Consider the following 17,101-nt stretch of genomic DNA (forward strand, 5'->3'; position numbering starts at 1 on the left):
ACAGGCAGACTGATGAAATACACTGCTGAGGGGAGCAGTGGGCGCGACAGGAGAGGTCTGCCGCACCATGTGGGACCCTTGCTGGCTGGCCAGGATCAAATTGGCACTGCAGAGACTGTGGACACCTTCACAGCGCAGTGCTCAACTGCCTGCGCCACCAGGGGAGGCCCGGAGATTCCTTTTTTGTTTTAAAGAGTTATTTTTTTTATGCATATAAGAGCTGGGGTACAGGCCAGAGGTGTGGGAAGTGAGAGACAGAGTGGGGAGTAGAACAGGTGGATTGACTGAAGTACACGGCTGAAGGGAGCAGCAGGCAAGACAGGAGAGGTCTGCCGTGCCATGTGAATCACCTCCCTGCCTGGGGATCGAACTCGTGCTGCAATGGCTGTGGATAGCTTCTTAGGTTGCGTCTTAACCCCTTGCGCCACCAGGGAGGCCCTGGTATTGTATTGTATTGTAGCTTTTAAAATATGTTTATTTACCAAGCTGAGCTTCTTGAGGATGGAAACTCAGTATCTCTCATGCTCATATCCTTAAGCACTGAGAAATGTACCACACTTAATAAGTGCTTCAGTTTTGTTGTGTGAATTGTTTTGAATAGACTGAGCAGAAAGAATTGTTTTGAATAGACTGTTGTTTGAATTTTGGCTTTTGAATACATCATGGTTTGCTAGGGTGTTTATGCAAGAACACTTTTCAAATATTGCTATTTGTTAAAAAAGAAGAAAACAAGTACTTTGAGATTGAATTTATTTCTGAAATATAGTCGAAATGATATAGTTTGTTACCTTTCATCTTTCAGCAGGTCACCTCTGATGTTGTATTATTGCTTTGGGTGTGTAAGAGGTTATTTTGCAGCAAATTTATTATGATTTCTCATTGCAGGAATGTAAAGAGGTCTATGCTTATTTCTCTCATCAATTACTGGACAGTCTTCAAAAAGCTACACGGTTGTCTTTGGACACAATGAAAAAAAGAATATTTGTTTCAAGGCAAGTTGGAAATATACTAAATATATTTGATGGTATTATCTGTAACAACAGTGCTAATGGCACCTCTGACTTTTATTAATTATATTGGTTTTATTATTTATAAAATTTAAAATACAACATTCATGAAAAGACTATGAAAATGTGCGTAATACTGCAACAACAGGATCAAATGAAAACATGTTCCTGACACCAAGGTCAAGATAAAGAACACTACCAGTCCTCTTTGTGCTCACCTGAAGGTTGCCACTGTCCTGAACTTAGTGTTTATTATTGTCTTGGTTTTTCTTGCAGTTTACCACATCTCTACATCCCTAATCAATGCATATTAAATTTTGTCTGTATGAGATTCATCTGTTGATACAGTTTATTATTGTTGGACAATGCATAATCTGTTTACCTGGTCTGTTGGTGATGACCATTTGGTTTGTTTCCAGTTTGGGCTGTTGTGAATAAAGCCTCTGTGGGCATTCTTGTCCCTGTCTCCTGCTGCACCTGCTAGGGATGGAATGCTGGGCCCTGAGTTATATGCCTCACTACTTAGCAGTGCCAACATGAGAGTGTCCATGGTTCTACATCCTTGCACACAGATGGTATCATTCAATTAAAAACCTCCTGCCAGAATAAGGGGTGTAAAATGGCATGCCATGGGATTTAAACAATCATTTTCCTGGTTCTGATTTTATTGAACATATTTTCTCACTTAGAAGCCATTTGAGCCATTTGTATTTTTGTGCTCTTTCTTTTTTCTCTTTGTTCCCTGGGAGGAAGGACCCACCTCCCAGTCCTTCCTTTCCTTTCCCTGCCTTCCCCTCCCCTCACCCTCTTCTCTCCCCCCTTCTCTTTTCTTTCCACTCATATGTGTTCTCATAGATTATTTTGTTGATGATAATATGGCACATTGCTTTCCTCAGCTGTTCTTTATCTTTCCTTCTCTTGATAGCATGCTTTGCTGAGTTCAAAAAGTTCAAGTATATCTATCTTTTCCTAGTGATTTATCTTTTAAAATAAATATTTACCTACTCTGTTATGCCTTCTTTTCATCTTTTATAGGGATTTATTTAATCCGCATAGTAGGAGAGCAGTATATTTTACCATTTGGTTAATTCATTAAGCAATTAAAAGTTGTTGCAAATTAATTTTTCTTTTGAGAATGTTATTTAAATTACATTGAATTGATAGATAAATTTGGGAAGAATTAGCATCCTTAAAATATCCAAAATCATGAATCATCTCTCCATTCATTTAAGTATTCTTTAATATTTTTCCATGAAGTTTAATAATTTTCTGTAATGACTTTGCACATTTTTGTTAGATATAGTCCTGAACTATTCATTGCTGGATTTTAGTTTAATTGTACTGTAAAAGCCACCCAATGTCATCACAAGCTTCTCAAATTTTCCTTGTTTTTGTTTTGTGTATCTTAAGGTTATGTTGGTAGGTGCATACAAGGTCATAGTAGTTAAGTCTTCTTAGAGCATAGTTATTTATTTATTTTTGTGGGACCCTTGCCGATGGCCGGGGATCGAACTGGCGCTGTAGAGGCTGCTGGCAGCCCAGCGCTCAACCACTGCCCCACCAGGGGAGGCCCCACAGTTATTTTATTTTTATTTTGTGAAATTCTTTACCCATATTAATCCTGATTCCTCAAATTCTTTTCAGACTGTCATTAATTTTACTTTCCCAGTTTTTCTGTACATCTTTTTCTATCTTTTAAGACTCTGCATAATTTTTATCTTTTTTTAAATTTTTTTTATTCCATTTTATTTTATTTTATTTTTTTAATAATAAATTTTATTTTTATATTCCCCATACAATTGCAACCCCCTTATTTTGACCCCAATCCTTCCCCTCCCACCCCACCCCCCATAGCGTGTCTCTGGTTCATAGTTTTTTGTTGATTTTGATTTTCACTTTCTTATAGTTATTCATTTTCCTGGTCCCTTATTAAGTTTTCTAGATTCCTGCTATGAGTGAGACCATCCGGTATTTTTCTTTTTCTTTCTGGCTTATTTCGCTGAGCATGATCCCTTCCAACGCTATCCATGTTGCTGCAAATTGCATGTGTTTATCTTTTTTGAATGCTGAGTAATATTCCATGGTACATCTTAAAATGGGACACTGCATTATTTTAATGCACGATAAAAGAATAAAAAGTCAATTGAGTATATGAAGCTTTTAAGAGATATATACCCGATTGACTCTTTATTCTTTTATCGTGCATTAAAATAATGCAGTGTCCCATTTTAAAGCCTTTTTCTCCTTAGAGAATTTCTCCCTTAGGGAAACATAGGTAATATATGAAAGTTTCTTTTTCTCCACAACCTTGCCAATACTTGTTGCTGCTAGTCTTTTTGATATGTCACCACATAAATTATTATTCCAGCTAGGATACTCTTTTGAATTAAAGGGCACTATCTAGATGAAATGTCAGGATAGACCTTTTCTAGAACTGTCCTGGACACACGGACATGTATTTGTCTCAAAGATGGGCACCTCTTGGTCAATTTCTTCTCTGTCTTCTAATTACTCTGACATGTATTTTATATTTTTGACCTTTTTGGAATACATTATGAGTAATTACCTATGTAGGTAGTCTATACCTAGTGATCTAGTGCATCTTAAATATTTCATTTTTTCTTATCCTCTACACATTGCATCATTCTACTTTTTTGGCTGAACAATTTATTATCATTTTTGGTAAGATTGTCTTCATTTATCTCTTTGAACATTTCCTGGATGCTTAATTTAGATGTTGTCATACTGCCATAATTGAAATTCATCTGCAATAAGTTTCTGCTTCAATTATTGATTTCTTTAGCTTTCTCCCTTTTTGTTAGACTTACTCATGCATATTGGGACTTGCATTTTTTGTAGGCTTTCTCTTTGAGCAAGAGGATTTTTTCACTTTTATGTGTTTTTCTTTCCTTCCTTCCAGCTCCTTGTCTAGAAGTTTCACTTTTGCCACCAGGTGATACTAGGAACATTTAGTTCAGAACCAAGTCTTTGCATATTTGCTCATAGTTTCTGCTTCCTGGAAAGCCTCACTGCCTATTTCCACACCAGAACCCTGGCCTGGCTGTTTTTTGGGTTGTTTTTAATCTGGATACACTGTATCCATTCATCCTTCCATTTTTTCCTTAGTTACATTTATTCTCTTCCCCACCCCCTAACACCATCTCTCCTGTTCCCTTGCCCCTTCCCTGCCACCTCCCTCTTAACCTCAGAGCCCTTAGGATGTTTGCTGGTATACAGTCGTTTTTGAAAGTGTTTTATGTTGTCAAATTGTCTGTTATATGAATGTCCAATATTTTCCTTTCTTGTCTGGAGTTGCTTTGCTGATACAATTTTTAAAAATTCCCTTCATTTTATTAAAAATGGCTGCCTTTCATCTTTTCTGGTGGCTATGTAATATTTCAAGGTATGTATGAACCACATCTTATAGATCTATTCATTTTTTGAAGGAGATTTAGGCTGCTTCCATATCCTAGCTATTGTAAATAAAGTTGCTGTGACCATTGTAGAACCTATGGGTTTATTTGTTGATGATTTCATATTCTATGGATATATAACCAAGAGTGGGATTGTTGGTTTGTATGGTATTTCTAATTCTTAATTTTTAAGGGGAAATCCAGATTGCTTTCCATAATGGTTTTACCAGTTTACGTTCCCACCGACAGTGTAATAGGGTTTCTTTTTGTCTGCATCCTCTCCTCTCAAGCACTTATTGTTGGGGGACCTTTTCATGGGTGTGATGAGTTGTAGTTTTAACCTGCATTTCTTATGTCTTTTCACTTTCTGGATATCTTTGGTGAATTGTCTGTTCATATTGGTTACCCATTTGTAAATGGTTGGTTTTTTCCCTTGAATTGTATGAGTTTTAAAAAAATATATCTGGAATATTAATCCCTTATCAGTTATTTATTGTATAAATATATTTTCCCAGTAAGGTATCTATTTCATCATCTTTTATTTTCTTTTGCTGTATGGAAGCTTTTCAACTTGAGATGATCCCAGTTGTTTATTTTTGGTTTTTTAATTCCCTTGTCATAAGGGTTGAGTCACCACCAAACATACCTTTATTGTTAATATTGTGAAATGTATTGCTAATATTTCCTTCTATGTATTTTGTTGTTGTTAGTCGTACCTAAATAATTCATCCATTTGGGATTTATTTTTACATATGGTGTAACTAATAGTTCAACTTCATTCTTTTATGTATAGTTGTCAAATTTTTCCAGTACCATTTATTAAAAATATGAGCTTTTCCCTATATTATGGTCATGGATGCTTTATCATAGATTAGGCACTGGTATATATATACATAGTGGTTAATTTCTATAATTTTGTTTCTGATCCATTGATCCACATAACTTTTTTTGTGTCAGTATCATATTGCTTTTAATACTGTTGCTTTATACTAAAGTTTGAAGTCAGGTAACATGATACCTTTCTCTCCTTTTTTCTTAAGCTTGCTTTTGCAATGTGAGGACTTTTATGGTTACATTAAATTGCAATATTTTTTGTTCAGTTTCTTAAAAAAATATTGCTGGGCTCTTGATGGGGTATCATGTTTAATTTGTATGTAGTTTTAGGCAAGATAGTCATTTTAATTGTATTGATTTTTTTCATTCATGGGTATGGGATATCCTTCCATCTCATTTTGTTGCTATGTAAGTCCTAAGGTAACATCTTGTGTTCTCATTGCATAAGTCTTTTACCTTCTTTGTTAAGTTGATTCCAAAGTATTTAATTATTTTTGAGGCATTGTAAAGAGTTATTTTTAAAATTTCTTTTGTTTCTTGATTGTATATAAAAATGTTTGGATTTTTGTATTTTGATTTTGTAGCCTATTGTTCTGTTGTATTCACGTATTGTTTCTATTAGCTTTTTAATGGAGTCTTAGCATCTTCTATATATAATGTTGTATCATCTATAAGTAGTGATAATTTCTCTTCTTTTCCTATTTGGATTCCGTTTGTTTCCTGTGTTTGTCTGTTAGGTCGGGTCAAAGCTTCTAGCACTAAGTTGAATAGAAGTGGTGACAATAGGCAAAACTTGTTTTGTGCCAAATCTTATAGAGAAAACTTTCAGTTCTTCACCATTGAGTATTACATTGTCTGCTGGTTTTTGATATGTGGCCTTTATTATATTGAGATAGGTTCTTTCTTTTCCCATCTTGGTTAGAGTTTTTCTCATAAATAGGTATTGAATCTTATCAAAAACTTTCTCTTCATCTGTTGATAATGTATGATTTTTATCTTTACTTTTGTTGATATGGTATATTACATTAATTGACTTATATATATTAAATCATCCTTGTATCCTTGGATGAATCCCATTTGATCATAGTGCATAATCCTTGTGTTTTACTTTTGAATTCAATTTGTTAGTACTTTGTTGAAAATTTCTGCACCAGTGTTCATCAAGGATATTGGTCTATAATTTTCTTGGGCTTTATTTTCTGGTTTCAGTATTAGATAATGTTGGCATCATAAAATGTATTAGGGAGCATTCTTCCTTCTTGTATTTTAATAATCAATTTGAGCAAGGTGGGCAATAGTTCTTATTTGAAAATTTGATAGAAGTCATTTGTTAAGCTATTTAGCACTAGACTTTCATTTATCAGATTTTTAAAATCATTGTTTCAATTTCCATGTCCGTGATTAGTTTGTTCAGTTCATCTGTTTCTTCCTGGTTTATCTCTGGTAGATTTTTCTCAAAATAAAATCTTGAAATTTATTAGTTCTTCAAGGTTATAAAATTTATTGGCATATAGTTTTTCATAGTAATCTCTTATAGCCTTGTTTTTTTTCCCCCAATCTTGATATTTTTAATATTCTGTTCTTATTGTTGGTAAGTAGCTTTATTATTATGTGGCCAGTAGCTTTATTATTATGTGTCTTGGTGTATGTCTATCTAATATTATTTGGTTTGAAACCCTTTGGGCCTCTTGGATCAACTACTGGTACATTTCCCAGAGTGAGATGGTTTTCAGTATTTATTTATTTAATAGGTTTCCTATTCCCTTCTCCTCCTAGGATCCCTATGATATAGATACTATTTCTCTTTACATTGTCCCAGAGAGCTCTGACACTATTTTCATTGTTTAAATTCTCTTTTCTTTGGGCCTCCCCTGGTGGCACAGCAGTTGAGCACTGGGCTGCAAAGCTGCCTGCAGCCTCTGCAGCGCTGGTTCAATCTTGGCCAGCCAGTGAGGGTCTCACATGGCGTGCAGGCCTCTCCTGCTGCCCGCTGCTCCCCTCAGCAGTGTATTTCGTCAGTCTGCCTGTTCTGCTCCCCACTCTGTCTCTGGTGAATCCTCTCACCCTCCCGTGCATCTGGCCTGTACCCCGGTTCTTGTATAAATAAATAAATAAATCTTTAAAAAAAATTCTCTGTTCTTTACCTTGTTCTATTTTTATGTCTTCCAGTATTGTGTTTTAAAGTTCATTAATTCTCTTTATTGGTTCTGTTTGTCTGCTATTAAGGCCCTCAAGTGTATTTTTTAAATTAGCTATAGTGTTTCTTAGCCCCATTACTTTTTTCAGAATATTTTATTTTTGCATAGAAGAACTGAGGTATAAGCCAGAGGTATAAGCCCCACAGGTAGTGGTGGGGAGAGGGTTAGAGGAAGGAGTGAGAGGATTCACCAGAGACAGAGTGCGGTTAGCACCATTATTTTTTTTTTTTTTTTTAAGATTTATTTATTTATTTATTTATTCATACAAGCACTGGGTACAGTCAGAAGCGCGGGAGGGTGAGAGAATTCACCAGAGCCAGAGCAGGATGCAGAACAGGCAGAAGGACCGAAGTACACTGCTGAGGGGAGCAGCGGGCAGCAGGAGAGGTCTGCGCGCCATGTGGGACCCTCCTCCGGTGGCCGGGGAGCAGCCGGGGATCAAACCGGCGCCGCAGAGGCTGCGGGCAGCTTCGCAACCCAGCGCTCAACCGCTGCGCCACCGGGGAAGCCCATCACCATTATTTTTTTAATGTAGCTACTTCACATTTTCTTTATGCTTATTCCATTGTTTTACACTTATGTATATTTTATATTTATATATATTTACAAATGATCGCCGTTGTTTTTTTTCCAAAACGGTTGCCAGGACTATTGTTCTGAATCCCTCTTCTGTCATACTTCCCAAATCCACTGATTTGGTGCTCCTTTCAAGTTTTTTAAATTTTGCTCTGTCATTTGTACTGTCTTTTGACTCTTATTTTCTATTTTGTATGGGTTTTGGTGAGGATAGATTTGCAAATCTATACTTTTTGGAATAGTTAAGGGAGGGTGCCAGTGAAGGGTAGTATGTATAAAAGAAGACCAGGGCAATAATTTAAAATTCCTTTTGTAAATGTTTCTTTGTGAAGGTTGGCAAGTGTTTTAGATATCTTAGCCTGGCCTTTAGTAGTAGTTTCTTTTAAAGGAAGTACAGGTGCTCTCAACTGATTCAGGCTACAGCAGTTGTATTATGAGCCTCAGATTCTAGGAGGCCTCTGTGTCTTACCTCTGTAGCTCTCCAACGATACACCCTTCATCCTGGGTGTCTGATCATGCACCCTTTTATCCAGTGCAGTGCCACCGGGTCTTAGTAGCTCACATGTTGGATAGTCAATAGCTGTAGGGGCTCTGACTGCAGCAACTTCTCCCTCTGTGGGTTGTGCTGCCCTATAATTACTTTAAACAAACTTCGCTTAACAGTTTTTCTACCCCTTTCAGTCAGGCTGATGCTCCTCTTGTGTATACTGTAATCAGTTTTCCCCTCAGGGGTACTTGGCTTGGGTTTTCATACATTTTGTTGTGTGCATCTGGAGGAGGTGAACCCAGAGCATTCACTCTGCAACCATCTTGCTAGACTCTCCACTCAGACTGTTTTTGTGTTTCTGATCCATTTCTGATTCGTGGAGATACTTATCTTGTATCTGAGCATTCTCATGTCTTTATGTTCTATCCATTGTTCTGATGTATTTAGCACAAAGAGGTGTTTTGGAATTCTTAACTCACTAAGACTGGATTAACATGGCCTGCAGCACTTCAGTAATTTTTGAATAGGTATACGTGATATAATTTTTCAAAATCCTCCCTTATCCAAAATGCCTTTCTTTTACCTGTGCATAGAAATGCTTGTTTAATCTCCTCGGAACACAATCCCCTTTCCTTACAGACTATGAATTCTTTTTCATTGTTTTCATTTGTTCTTGTTTTCAGATGAGAGTTCTGCGCCAATCTTATGTTATTTTTAAATAACTGCCCATTGTCTTCGTGCTTACAGGTTTCCCCCTTTATTCCATTTAAGTATAGATCATTTTCCCCAGTAATCCTGTTGGGCACACATTTTCAAGACGAAAGACAATCTGTTCTTCAGATTACAGCAGTTCTATGCTTTAATTTACCTTATGTACAGTTCATAAGGTAGTAAGGAATAGCTGAGCTGAGTGACCCTCTGTAAGTGATTTAACTTCCTCCTACCTGGGCTTCCTACTCTACAAAATAGAAATAATCATACCATCTGTCTCATGCAGTTTATGTGAGGATCCCATTAATTCATGGGATGTGCTTGGAAAAGTGCCTGGCATCCATTAAGCATTCAATGAACATGACTTATCTTTATCTTTTTTCTTACCTTATCTTGAAGTTTCTATCTTCTTTGTTTCTTGCATCTGAAATTTTGGAGAATTCCTTAAATGAATCTTCTAATTTGTCAAAAAAATTAATGAACGAAGGTGGTGCTTACTGCCTCTATTCAGCTCTTTTACTTGATGAAACTCTTTCCTGTTCTTAGATAGATTCCTTTTTAATACAATTTACCCATGTTTTACTGCTGCATTTTGAATTTTACAGTGACATGTAAATGAGATGAGTTATTCCCTCTGCTGGCATGCTTGACTTTAGTTCAAAGAGTTCTTTGCAATTGTATGTCTATCTGGGAACTTCTGGCCTTGAATGCTAAAGCTGGGTCTCTACTTTGAACTGTGAAAGCTTTATGTTTCTTTTGATTTATCCCTTCATCTGCTTATATTTGTAGATGGAGGTTTAGCTTTTATAATGACAGTATTTCTTGCTATGGTAAGTTTACACTTATTATAATTTTGTCTGGGATGGGGTCAGAGGTCAAGGCAGAGGGTGCTAACCAAAATAATATGTAATTCTGTTGTGTGTCCTTCATTATTTGTACTTGTATGTCTGTACAGCCTGAACATGACAACAATTTATAGAAGAGTTTAATCAGAAACTTCTGTTTTAATCTTGCAGAAAAATATATAAACATATATGCTGGTATATGCTTTTTATTGGTAATTTTATCTGGCATTTGTTACAGGGCTGGAAACAAGGAGTGCTTTTAGTAAACATATTTTTATTATATTTTTATTATTATAACTATGAGAGATCAATGTTAAAATGCTAGGAAATATATATGAGACTAATATTTTACTTCCAAGAATATAAAGTTACGTTTTCTTAGTTCTCTGAGATGTGTGGTTCCATTATAAATATCCTCCTCACTTCATGTAATTCAGTACTTTGCAAATGGCCTTTATTTTTAGGATTAAAAGTTATAGCATAACCAAGCTACCTGTGGAGTTTTAGGTGAAGGTGTCTAAGTTAAATGTCCATTTTATTACAGCCCTTATGGACGAAAAAAGTCAGAAGATGTTGTTTCCTTTATAAAAGCTGAAGTGCATCTTGCAATTCCTAATGTGGTAAGTATCATTAAGTATTCAAATGAACACAATCATATTTTGGTAATGGATTGAAGAAGTATAGCCTTTGATGTGAGTTTCATTTACAATAACTTTTTGGTTCTGTGTATCCTTTGACTTTGTCTTAGTATTTAACAAAATTCAAAATTATGACATTCATATATCTGTTGTAAAAACTTCTGCATAATTAATGGTGTGTTGAATGTTGACATTAGAGTTAAGTTTGTGCAACCATCCCAGGCCAGGTAGGTTCACTGTCGGTTCTTGCAGATGGAAAAGAGAGTTTTTGAGCCCTCAGTATCATTTTTATAGGTCTTTAATACTGAACAAGGGAAACTAGCCATCAGGGAGACAGCAACTTGAGCCCCAACCCCCACCACCCCGCACCCCCACCAGAGCGACACCTCCCTTTTAGCCCTGCCTTCTAGGCCCAGGTGTGTGCACCTACACTTAGGCGTGCCTGTGCTCCCTGGGCCCAGGTGTCCTTAACAGGGGAGACGTGCAAGGCTGTTGATGCTGGTCATAGAGGCTAGTGGTGGGACGGTGTAAAAAAGCCTGATTTAACTCATTTACGATATCCATTCAGCCATCAATTTTCAAGCCCCCCCCCAAAATCTTGCTTTTTCTTAAGATGATTATCTAAATATGACTATATCCTGGCCTTTAAAGATACAACTTTGAGGATGGCAGAATAGAAGGACAGCACCCCTGCCCTGAGCTCTGTGGATCCCTGTGCCTTCTCATGACGCACATCTGCATCTTCACTCCAGCCCCTTATTGTCATCTGGAACTCTAAGTCATGCAGAATGACTGAAGTACATTCGGTGATGGCCCAGACACTGATAATTATGACTCACCTAACACCACAGCTACTCAGTGTGGCCTCCCAAAGAGTAGCTTCTTTCACACATTTCAAAGAACTAAAGTCAGAATCTCGGGCAGTATAGTTTCTTCAGTTATTCTGCTTCATAGACATCCAACATATGGCCCACAATTTTGGGCTGCATCCAGCCACTCTCCCAGGCAAAGGATGACAGGTACTGTGTTTGATCTTTTGGTCTGCAGGGATGCCTAGAATGGGAAGACTTGAGGTCAGAGAGTGTTTGCAGCTTACCCTCCTCTAACATTCCTCTCCTTGAAGCAGCCTTCCACTGGACAGCCTGAGGCTTTCCCCACTCAGGAGAAAGGGATGGTGAGAATCAGAGGGAGCCATTTGCATGGGCTGACAGTATCAGGAACTCGTTTGGTTTTTCCCCAGGTGATGGTTCCTAGTTTGGATGACATTCAACAAGCCATTAACCGTATGATCCAGTTAACCTTGGAGGTCAGCAGAGGCGTGGCTCATTGGGGGCAACAGCAAACCCGCAACATCAAGGGTGCCATTTCCAGTTCCTCCCGTACCACTACTGAACAGTCCCATCCAACAGGAAAGAAGCTGAAGAGGGAAGAGAGTAAGGATGTTAAAACAAATATAGAAGAATAGAATCTTAAAATTATGACAGTCAGTAGATGATCTTTCTTTCTTCCTGATTATGATAAATATTGATTTTTAAAGTAATTTTTACAGGTTTATTTGTTAACTTCAGTATTCAAAACAAAAGGTGAGGTTTTTCATCTTCTGTCTTAAACAACATGCATAGCTTTCTTTCTAGATTTCAGTCATGGGCGAACAAGGATTTTTATCACTATTCTAATATAATCTTAAATTCGAAGTTTAAAATTACAATAATTCTTAGTACTCATGTACTTTCAGTATTGAATTTGATCTGATAAAGTTAGTTTGCTAGAACCCAGTGCTTGAAAGACCTGGATCATGTATTCCTTGTAAATATATGTAGTGTACATATGCTATTCCCTTAAATAATTATGGGTATGATAAGATACCCCCAATTTCATGGACATGTTTGCTATTTGGATACTTCCTTGTATTGAAAGCAAAACTTTTTTTTTTACCATTCTACAAATAAAAATTATTTATTTTTGATAAGTAATAATTGTATATGTTTAGGGTATATAACTTGATATTTTGATATATGGATATTCTGTAAAGTGGTTACCACAAAGCAATTAATGTATTTATTACCTCTCAGTTACCTTTTAGTGATGAGAACATTTGAGATTTATTTGGCTCTCTAGCAAATTTCAAGTATATAATACATTATTACTAACTGTAGTCACTGTGCTGTACAATGGGACTAAAAACTTATTTCTCTTGTAATTGAAAGTTTGTACCTTTTGATCAATAGCTCCCCTTCTACCCCAGTCGCTGATAACCTCTGTTACTATGAGTTTGTTAACAGTGGAATATTATTCATTGAATTATTGAATTAATTGAATAACAGTCAATGGAATATTATTATTTTTTAAAGATTTATTTATTTTTATACAAGAGCTGGGGTACAGGCCAGAGGTGTGGGAGGGTGAGAGGGTTCACCAGAGACAGAGTGGGGAACAGAACAGGCAGACTGATTGAAATACACTGCTGAGGAGAGCAGCGGGTGAGATAGGAGATGTCTGTCACGCCATGTGGGTAGCTCCCTGGCTGGCTGGGAATAGAACCCGCACTGCAGAGGCTGCAGACAGCTTCCCAGCGCTGTGCTCAACCCGCTGTGCCATGGGGGAGGCCCTGGAATATTATTATTAACCTTGAAAAGTAAGGAAATCCTGCTATCTTGTGATACCATGGATGAACCGGGAGGACATTATGCTAAGTGAAATAGGCCAGACCCAGAGAGACAAATATTGCATGATCTCAACAATAGGTGGAACTGAAAAAGAAAATTTTCAATCTTTTTTTCTGAAATGATACTGCCTCCACTGCAAATTCAAGACACCAAGTGAATTACATAAACAGTGGCCCAGGTCCCCTTCTTATATTACACCATCTCTGATTTCTCTGTTTACATCCCTACTGCCCACTAATGGAGAATGAACAACCTCAGGTCTGGTCTATGATGAATTGGCTTGATATATTGGTGTGAGCTGAAAAGGATTTCTGTTACACTACAGCCTACTCAGGAGTGGCCCTATAGGACAGTGAGAGGAGGAATTTCCTCAGTCGGGAGAACTTCAAAGAGTCTTATCTTTTTGAGGCAGGAGAAATGATCTGAAGCAATATCTATGAACTCCTGGGCAGTGAGGAATGACGAGACTTGATCTGGAAGTAACAACATTGAAAATTAGAAGCAAGGAGGTCTGGATGGAGCTATATTTGTATATATACACATACACATACATAATCTATGTATATCTAATGCCTAGTGAAATAAATATTTCATCACTTTCTTTGGAGAGATTAAATAATTTGTTCAAGGTCACTCACCTCATGACAGCACTGGGGATGTACCTAGATAAGAGGACTAGAATTCAACTGTTTGCTGTTATTGTTTCCTCTCTCTCTGGTTCATTCCATATGTTTTTCTATTATTATAATAAGCTAAATGTAAAACTAAAGTCACTAGATGCAAGAATCTTTGACTTATCATCAACCTTCCTAGTAAGAATTCTATTCTCTGCCAAATTCTCTGCTAAATAAGATGGTAAGTAAAGAGTTTCAGACATGCAATGTCTTAAAAAAATTTACCCTTAATACACCTTTTTTCCACAAAGTCACCAAAACAAGAAAATAAAAAGAGAAAAAATGTAGAATATTGTAAACAGGAATAAAATACAGCAGAGAGGTGAAGGGAATTCCCAGTGAATGCTGAAGGATGATTACAAAATGACAATTCTATTCTAAGAAGAGCAGGCAGCCACTGCTACCTAAGAAATAGTCAAATTTTGACTGGCTTCAGCAAGATGCCTGATGCCACTGTACTGTCTTCTAACTTGAAGACTGGGTGCCTGGGTGAGCCTGGTCTGTATTCTTGGCTGTGCTTGTTTGCTTTTCCCTTGTGCTGATGAATTCACTGCTCTATTCTCATTGCCCTACGTTGGCTGAGGAAATTCATTTCATCACTTGGAAAAATTCTGTTTTAACCTGCTACTGAGAACTTTAGGGAATTGTGATCTAGGAAATACAGATTAGCACTCTGTCCTGACCCTATTTCTGATGGAAATTCATTATTTGGCTAATAAACAGCCATGGATACCCTGTGTATAATGAGATGTATACTCTTTAGGGTTCACTTATGATCCTATCCCACAAATTTCCTACATAGGACTGTTGTAAATGTGTAGGAGAGCTGAAGCCAGACCAGACCCAGAGATTCTGCTTAGTGTTTCTCTTGGGAACCTTCACCTAAACATGGGCAATTCGTGTTCTTTCCTTTACAGCTAGGTTTATGCTTAAACACTATGTGTTTAGAGATGAGCACATTGGTCTGTCTGTAAATTATCTTTTTTTTAGAGGCATGAGATATATATATATATATATATAGTTAAGATTTATTTATTTATACAAGCACTGGGTAGTCAGAAGCGTGGGAGGGTGAGAGAATTCACCAGAGCCAGAGCGGGGAACAGAACAGGCAGAAGGACCGAAGTACACTGCTGAGGGGAGCAGCGGGCTGTAGGAGAGGTCTGGGCGCCATGTGGGATCCTCGCCCATGGCCAGGGATTGAACCGGTGCTGCAGAGGCTGCGGGCAGCTTCACAACCCAGCGCTCAACCGCTGTGCCACCGGGGAGGCCTGGCATGAGATATATTTTTATAAATTTATTTACTTTTAAAATTGAGGTAATGTTAGGATTACCCCTCCCCCGCCCCCTGCAAACCAGGTATAACCACCATAGGTTTGCCAGTTATTGTCAAAGAAAATTCAAGATTATGGTTACTCTGGGAGTAGGGAGAACCCTGTGATTGGAGAGGGGCTTTGAGAGGATTACCTATATTGGCAGCTTCTATTCTTACCCTGGGTGCTGCTGAGTATGCTGGAATTCTTTTTCTCCTTTAGCCTGTGTTTTATATACATGTTATTCTTTTTTTAACAAGTATTTTATATACATTTCTGTACATAGAACTATATTCCACTCACCCACACACATTCTCTTAGCAAACTAGGAATATGAGAGACTTTCTGAGAATGGTATTTGTGGAAAATTAAGAAATATTTCCTTCCTATTAAAATGAAGAGTAAACAAGCAAGTATGCTCTTATCACTTATTCAGTATTTTGCTATGAAATAAAATAATAAAAATGAGAATAATGATTGTAAATCAATCCATAGAAAATCCAAGGAACCTAGAAACAATTATTCAAAGCAATGTGTTCAGTAATGATTATTTATGAGGACCAACATGCAAAAAGAAAATATTTCTATAATGACCAATAATTCAGTTAAAATGTAGTAGAATTACATGTCAATCATATCTTGGAAAACTGTAATAAAAAATAGATATTTTACAGCCACAAAAATCATAAGGTACTTAGCAAGTAAGTGTAAAAAAGTATTTGCGTAGCATTTTTGTAGAAAATTATTATTATTGAATGACATGAAATATAGGAACAAACCAATTCCTTGACTAATTTACAAATTCACTACAATTGCTACAAAATCCCAACATTATTTTTTCAATAATTTGTGAATTTTTATTTTAGAGGTATGTGGAAATGCAAAGTCAAAAATAGCCTCCAAAATTGTGAAGAAAAATTCTGCAATGATTTAGCCCTGCCAAATAGTAGTAGTATTATAAAGTCAGACTAATTAATTGTAGTCTTTTAATGGTCCAAGAATAGATCCCTGGAACAAGAGTAGGTCAGCAGAATAGGGCAGAGTGCACAGACACCTACATATATGTGTGTGTGTGTATAAGAATATACTATTTAATAAGTGGAGTAGGGGCTTTTATCTATATAGGAGAAAAAGTAGATCTTGCATGTATCTTAGTAGCTATTCTATATTTTATAACACTTCTATTGAATATAAAGTGTATATTGTATAACTTTTGGAATAAAATATAGCATAATATATTTATGACATCAGGGCAGAGAAAGATTCTCAAGACATAAAAAGCTCAAACCATAGGAGAAAATATGTTTAAATTTCACTTCTTTATATTAAAAAAATGTTCTTTAAAGATTCTTCAATTGAAGTGACCACACAGGAATCCTTAACAATATTTAGCAAACTGAATCTGAGCAACATGTAAAAAGGGTTTATCCCAGAAATTCAAGATAGTTTTAACTTACTAAAATATACCCTATGACTAAAGGACAAAAACCACAGGATCATTACAGAAAAAAGCATTTGGCAACTGTTTTTAAATAGTCAGGTATTATCTCAGAAACGTCTTTAAAGACTCATCACCCAAAGCTGTGATAGTGAAGGCAAAGATAAACCCCTGGGATTACATCAAACTGAAAAGCTTCTGCGCAGCAAAAGAGACATTAACCAAAACGGAGAGACATCCCACTGGTTGGGAAAAAATCTTTGCACTCCATCCAACTGATAATGGACTGATCACAAGGATA

General features: G+C 36.7%; 1 protein-coding gene across 4 annotated transcripts in view; it reads left to right on the top strand.

Annotated features, from left to right (window-relative positions):
* Nucleotides 1-17,101, top strand: part of DNAH8 (dynein axonemal heavy chain 8) — a 323,660-nt gene that overhangs the window by 90,525 nt on the left and 216,034 nt on the right. For all 4 annotated transcript variants that reach the window (XM_037519635.2, XM_037519639.2, XM_037519637.2 and 1 more), the window contains exons 24-26: nucleotides 886-992; nucleotides 10,616-10,691; nucleotides 11,950-12,142. In XM_037519635.2, coding sequence (XP_037375532.1) covers nucleotides 886-992; nucleotides 10,616-10,691; nucleotides 11,950-12,142 — 376 coding nt within the window. The remainder of the gene's footprint in view (nucleotides 1-885; nucleotides 993-10,615; nucleotides 10,692-11,949; nucleotides 12,143-17,101) is intronic.

This window comes from Talpa occidentalis, unplaced genomic scaffold, assembly GCF_014898055.3.
Source record: "Talpa occidentalis isolate TD23 unplaced genomic scaffold, MPIMG_talOcc4v2.1 talOcc4.2, whole genome shotgun sequence".
In the NCBI taxonomy this organism is placed as follows: Eukaryota; Metazoa; Chordata; class Mammalia; order Eulipotyphla; family Talpidae; genus Talpa; species Talpa occidentalis.